General features: G+C 43.9%; 1 protein-coding gene across 3 annotated transcripts in view; it reads right to left on the reverse strand.

The window, feature by feature from the left end:
* SLAIN2 (SLAIN motif family member 2) overlaps positions 1 to 6,234 on the reverse strand; it is a 33,417-nt gene extending 27,183 nt beyond the window's left edge. For all 3 annotated transcript variants that reach the window (XM_041402586.1, XM_041402585.1, XM_041402587.1), the window contains exon 1: positions 5,785 to 6,234. In XM_041402586.1, the coding sequence (XP_041258520.1) occupies positions 5,785 to 6,143 (359 nt within the window). In that variant the 5' untranslated portion in view covers positions 6,144 to 6,234. The remainder of the gene's footprint in view (positions 1 to 5,784) is intronic.
* Between the last annotated feature and the right edge of the window lie 589 nt (positions 6,235 to 6,823).

The raw sequence follows: 6,823 nt of genomic DNA on the forward strand, positions 1-6,823 counted from the left end.
GAAACTCCACAGTGAAAAGCTACTGAAAATACATAAATTAGGAAATGATAATACTGGACAGTCTTGGAAACGGATAATTTAAAACACAACAGTGTCAATCTAAGCTATTTTAAGACAATTTAAGTTTCAGGAAACCCTATCTGAAGTGGCTTAAGCATGTTAAAACTTAAGACAGATTTTGAATGGACAGGTAAAGATATGAAAAGTATCTCTGGTTGAAAGACAAATCAATCAAAAAATTAAGTGACATCCCTGCCCTTACGTGACCCACAGATTTCCTTTCCTTCTCCCCACCCCACAATACTCCCATGCTACAGCTGTGGCCGACTGAGATACACATTGCTTAGCCTGCAATTATTAGTTTTCAGCTCTACTTCACAGAATACTTCCAGTTCCAAGAGATTGCACAAACTACAGCAAACTCCAGTCTATGAATATAAACTCCAGGATATGAATACTACAAAAAGGCTTTGACAGTCTCTTATTACAGTGGCACATCTCACTTACATAATGTGATTTTTAAGTAGAATTAAGAATATCCAAGAAGTTGCAAAGTGCAATTTCACACACAACTATCTTTCTGTGCCCAGCAATTAACGATAGTCAGCTGTGCCCTGGCTAGTTGCTGGAAATTACTGCCATTATTCATTTCCTCATCCAGAAGAACACGTTTGTGTTGGAAAAGGGCCATCAAAACCACCATCATGTAGCTTCTCTAGAATTATCACACAAATTGCACAACTGTCCATTACTTGAGAAGCTTTTCATAAGAAATTTGTTAGTGCGTATGTGCTCAAACATAGCTTTGCTCATATTTACACTGAAGAGAGAAAAGTTGAGTAGTTCTGGGTCCTAATAAATGTGTTCCAAAATAAAATTCCGTTTAATGACTATGCCTAAGAGCTCTACCAAAAACTACAAGTAGTAGAAATGTGAATCATGCCTAAACAAGACATGATTATGTAGTAAATTTCAGGAATATCATTAGGACAGTAAAGGAAACCCATATCAAAGATTTCATTGTATCTAAATATCAAGCATGTTTAAAAGCTATAATTATCACAAAAAAGTCAGAAATTGAAATAGTTCTTCCTCAGGATTCTTCCTCCAGTCCTCTAATATCTGCTTCACAACAAATATGGATATCTCAAAGACAATAATCAAAGTGAGTATTATTTAATGTTACCTGTTGTTTTTCATTATAGCACTGACAACTTCCATAACCCTTGCTTTTCCTACATGCTTCTTTTCATATTATCTTCCTAGTTTGTGAAGACGTCATCTGAATTTGGTTAAACCCCAACAACTTTAAATCAAATTGACTTTTTATCTGCCACAAAATGAAAAGCAGCAGTTTCTCTTTTATGTACAGCGTGGAACAGAAATTGATCAGAATCTGTCTGGCTTCCAAGGGGCCTAAACCACATTAATACAATAAAATTTAACAGTTGACAGGAAATGCTGCAATGTAATTTCAGCAGTGGGATTTCATTCAGGTGGAGCTCTAGCCTAAAACAGTCACAGTATACTTTACCAGCTCACTATGGCAAACCAGGATTCCAAAACAATGCTAGTGCTCAAGGGACATCAGCAATATGAGACAGAAGACAATCACTACAGACAACATTCGTGCATCTCAAACAGGCCCTTGGCCAACTAACGTTAATGGATGGCTAGAATGGAAACTTGCACTATTATAAACAGGTGCAAATTAGAAATAGCTGCTGAACGAGAGTGAGTATAAAGCCAAAGTATGTGCCTTCCATTTTAACTAGTCAGGATACACAACCAATCTGAACTCTTGAAAAACACTGAAACTATTACTTTTAGCTATTCAGTTAGCAAAAAAAACACCAATAATTTCATTTTAAATACACAATAACTGCCTTTTGTTTGTAAATGAGGTCAGACAACTGTCAGCTATTTTAACCCTAGCAAGGAGACTTTTATGCTGATATGAAAACATGGGTGCTAGACTAGTTTTTATAGCACTGTCATTTAAAGAGGACGCAACTGTTCTGAAGTTTGCTGAGCAATTACATGTACAAAATAGATACACGGCAAGCTTATGCACATGCTGCAAGTAAATTTTAAAGAAAAGCACTGCATGCTTTGCTCACATTTAAAACAAGACTTCTCAGAGAGCTTAGGCTGAGTGACCATGCAACAAGTTACCACAAAGGAAGTTACAGTGGATTCACAGCACAGTAACTACTCTGCAGTAATTGCCCACGTGTGCACGCTTATCCTGCAATAAACTCAAGACCCAATAAATTCTTTTTAAAAGCAGCACGGCAAGCCACGCTGCACACTGTTATCTAGATAACACATCTACACCCAACCTTACCCAGCAAGTCAGGCAAGGAGGTGCACACCACTTCTCCAAAGATTTCTCCACTCTGGTCACCCCTTCTGCCCTATTGTCTGTTCCATTAATCAGTAAGGAAAGACTCATTCAGACAGAACTTGAAAAAAATTAAATTTAATGCAACCTGGTTCAAGAACAACTAAATAGGAACACCCATAGAGTAGATTATAAAAGCTGCTGATAACTGGAGGAAATAATCAGCAGGCCTAAAGCAAAGTCCCCATGGGTCTGTGCAGAGCTCAGTACAGTGTGCAAGTACAGATGTGCCCATCTGCAACCTTCAGGACCTTATCAGGAAGAAAGTTTCAGAACATTAAATGACATTCAGAGGCATATGGACAAGAAACTCAATCTAAATTCACTGAAATATTTTTAATAATTTACCCAATAATTTGAAGATTGTCTGATGCAAAAATGTTTAAAACTTGAAGTGAATCTGATTTAAGTAATCACAGAGAAGAAACACAATCAAGCAAAAATATAAACAATCCCAAAATTCACTAATACTGTAAGGATCTTTTAACAGCTAAGGCTGCTTTTAAAACAGCAGTGTCAAAGTTCCTTTGCTTTGATAGTTCCACCTTCTCCTTACGTTTTCACTTTACACTTCTCTTCTGCATACTTATCTAAATGCATTTTAAAAGCTAAAAATAAATTGATCGGCTCTACAATGTAGATTTAAGCAAACATGTCACATTCTAGTATCAATTTCAATTACAGTATCAAGTGTTCTGTCTTAAATTCACAGCCACTAATCTCATGTGAGCATTAAATGTAAACCAATGTCATTTTAACAGTTAAGAAAACTATTTCTTCTGCCATGACAAGACTGCAGACAATTTCATAATGGGTTATGAAAATACCTGTATTATACAAAACTGAAAAGAACAGCGATAACCAGCACCCTTTACTACCTATTACTGCCCACAGCAAGGTTCTTTTGAAATCAAAAGTAAAGACAAATCTTCACTTCTATATGTAGACAAGCAAAACAGGCAAGATGAATCAAATTTTTATGAACAAACAATAATTTAAATTTAGTTTGTTTCCAAAAGAGGTGTCCTCAGCTGCTAAGAGGTATTGGATTTTGACAGTGTAATAATCCCATATTTTAAACAGGATTTTGGGTTAAGCAGTAGTGATCCAATCCATTTGAACCTCAAAGAGTTGATATGAGACTTAAATTTCACTGAATACATTTACCTTTTCAGTTGATTAATTATTTGATTAGTGACCTTGCATAACCAAGGCCTCAGGAGCAAGATCTTTATGAAACAGTTTAAGGGAAATCCACTTACACCAAACCCTCCTATCTTCACAGGCTTGTTTCTTTTAGATTGCTCCACTAGCCCTGTGAAAATTTCAAACTTCATCAAGAGCAATAACCTCTATTAATCAAATTCATAAATAAAAAGGCATCTTACCTTCATGGGAAAATAAAAGGAGTTGGACTATTTAGTGTCTCAACAGTTAAAACAGAAGATGTTTAGAAATTCCAAGAGCTTGATTTCCATTTTTATTAAGCACTTTGGAACAAAAAATCATCAATCTAGCCAAACTATGTTTATCATTAATTGTATATTAAACTACAGCAGGAAAACACTTTTTTTTTTAATAACTACATATTCATATTTTGTGATATGTATGACAATTAGTAAATTTTTACAATTGCTTTTTTGGTTTCATGCATTTGTGTCTCAGTCAGTGTCCCATGCCTGAGATTTAAAATTAGTAGCTGAAACACTTCAGCATTATAGTTGCCAAAATATTAGTAAAAGAATGAAGACGTACAAAAGACTACCTGTAAGTTTTGCAACCTTTTGAGCACCAGAACTTGCACAGAAACACGAGGGTGCCACAATAACTGGCAGCCAAACACCTGACAGCAGCAAGGGCAGTGCTCAGTGAACCATGCGGCTGTCCCCTGAGTGCCCCCAAAACTGCGTCAACAAAAACACACAGCACTAATGCCACCCCTGTCACCACACACTCTATCGGGACATTCACTTAAGAGACTCATTATGTTACCCATGATTTAAAATGAATGTACAAAACAGTAACATCTATTGTCACTAGAATTCCTGACATTAACAAATTTGGCCATCCCACTCCAAACTTGCTGTGCAAATTTACCAGATTCTATTTCCATCAAGGGCTGTAGGCCCTTGTAGATTACAAGGCATACAGTGAGAAGTAAGAGTAGCTGCCTTGCACAGACTCATCTTCTGGGACACGATCCCTTGTGTTAATTTAGTGCTGGATGAGAATAAACTTATGCTCTCATACTTCTCCAGTGGATCAGGCTGAATGTCAGGCAAATGACTTTTCCAAGGAAGTGCACACACTTGTCTCCTCCCTGAGCAACTAAAACATTGCTCATGCATGGAATCAGTCCAGGACTTTTAAAGGCGTTCCTAACTCTGAAAGATATTTTTGTTTGTTTTGTAAATTTGTCTGCATGTTTGTTTCCAGAGACCTTTGTAGATGGACCACAATCAGTCCTGCCACAAGACAGTTTGCTTGTGTTACACTTTTTGTTCCTGTACATGCTTCCCTTGCATTTCTCTGCTGACATGGTGTTGACACGGTGCTCCTCCCCACTATTTCTCCTGCAGCTCTGAGGCTGCCCCTCAACAACTGTCATAGGAAGCTTCAAAACGACAGCTGGAGACAGTGTGATGTTTGGAGACAGCAAGTCTTCTTGATTCTCAGTGGAAGCTCATTCAAGTATAATAATGACAAGGCAAACAGCCACCTGCAGCTGTTTCTGCTGGAGCAGCAGGGTAAGCAGTCCATTTATAACGAAGAACCACCTAAGGGAAACCGTGATCCTACATCATTAGCAATAAATTAGAACGCCTAAGGGCAACACGTTTATGAGATGAAAAAGTGTTACATTTGCTGCCTTTACAGCTGAAAGAAATCGAGGCACTAAAGGTGCCTGATGCCTGTCTGAAGTCTAAACAGTACCTGTGGGCTAATTCTGAAGTACCCTAGAAATGCCCCACAAGTTTCTCAACGCCTCCCCACCGCCTGCACTCCCGCAAACACAGACGGCTGATTCTGCGGCAGCACCGGAGCGCGCTCGGTGTCCGAGTGCCCCGAAGCAACGCTCCCACCGCGGCCAGCAGCAGCGCAGAGCCGCGGCCTCCAGGGAGCCCTATCGCCGTGTGCGGAAAGCCAAACACCCTTCCCCGGCAGCTTCGGTACGTCTGGCACAGCTCATTAAGCCCCTCACCCAGCCCAGAGGGCGAGGCTGCCTCCGCACACAAAGCCCCGAGACCCCCTCCGACGTCAGGCACGCGCCTGGAAACAGCCCTTTACCACCGGGCACGGCGGGGGAGGGGGACGCGGAGCCCTGCCCGCCGCCTCACCAACCCGCCCCCGCCCCATCCCCACCCCGGCCGCCTCCTCACCAGCCGGTCTCGTCCTCATCGAAGCCGGCCAGCCGCTCAAGCTCCTCCGGCCTGAGCACCGCCGCGTCGTCCAGGAGGCCGTTGCCGCCGCTGCCCCCATCGCCACCGCCGGGCTCCTCGGGGAGCGAATGCCGGGCGGCGGCCCTGGGGCTGAGACAGCGGCCGTCGGGCGACGGGGAGGCGGCTGGAGGCGGCGAGGAGGGCCCGGCGCTCGGCAGGCGCTTGGGGCTGACGGGGGCGGCGGGCAGGGCGCCGTGGCGGCTGCGAAGCTGTTCATTCTGCTTCTCTAGCTTCTTCACCAGCTCCTGAAGCTTCCGCACCTCCGCGTCCGCGTTCACGCCCGAGCCCACATCCTCCATGGCGGCCGCCGGCAGAGCGGCGGCTGCGCGGGGAGAGGCGGCCGTGCCGCCCCGACTACGCGGCCGGGCGGCCGGCGGCGGGGCAGGGCTGGGGCGGGGCGCAGCACGCACATCCGCCGCCGCCATGTCACCGCCTCCCGGCTCTGCGCCGGAACCGCCGACCCTCCCGCCGCCTTCTTTCTGGGCGGCACTGGGCGGCACGGAGTGGAACGGCACGGCGCGGAACGGCACGGCGCGCGGAGTGCCATGGCCGAGCATGGCGGCGGTTCGCAGCCCCGGCTGCGCGAGGAGGCTGTGACGCAGCCCCGCTTGGGGCCGTTCGAGGGGCTCTTGGGGCAGGCTCGCTCCTGAGGGAGGGGACTGGCCTGGCCTCCTGTGTCTTGGGCACTACAGGTCCCATACAGGAGTTGCATAGGAAGCCCCGGAATACCTTCCAAAACCGTTCAAAACCTCTGAAGAATACAAGGCTGCCCATGGTCCGAGGCCTAGGTGAAAGTGTTGGGTCTGCTGTGTATGACAGACGTGTGAACTGAACATCCTTCGAGTCTACATTTTGTATAAATAGATGGATGTTCTTTTAAAGGTTGTGGTGATTTTGCCTTCCATAGCAAATCTTACACCTTTAGGTTTAAGGAATTAGTGGGGCTTGGGGGTTTGTCACAGAATCACAGAATGTATAA

Source organism: Onychostruthus taczanowskii, unplaced genomic scaffold (assembly GCF_017590055.1).
Source record: "Onychostruthus taczanowskii isolate IOZ18803 unplaced genomic scaffold, ASM1759005v1 scaffold2, whole genome shotgun sequence".
In the NCBI taxonomy this organism is placed as follows: domain Eukaryota; kingdom Metazoa; phylum Chordata; class Aves; order Passeriformes; family Passeridae; genus Onychostruthus; species Onychostruthus taczanowskii.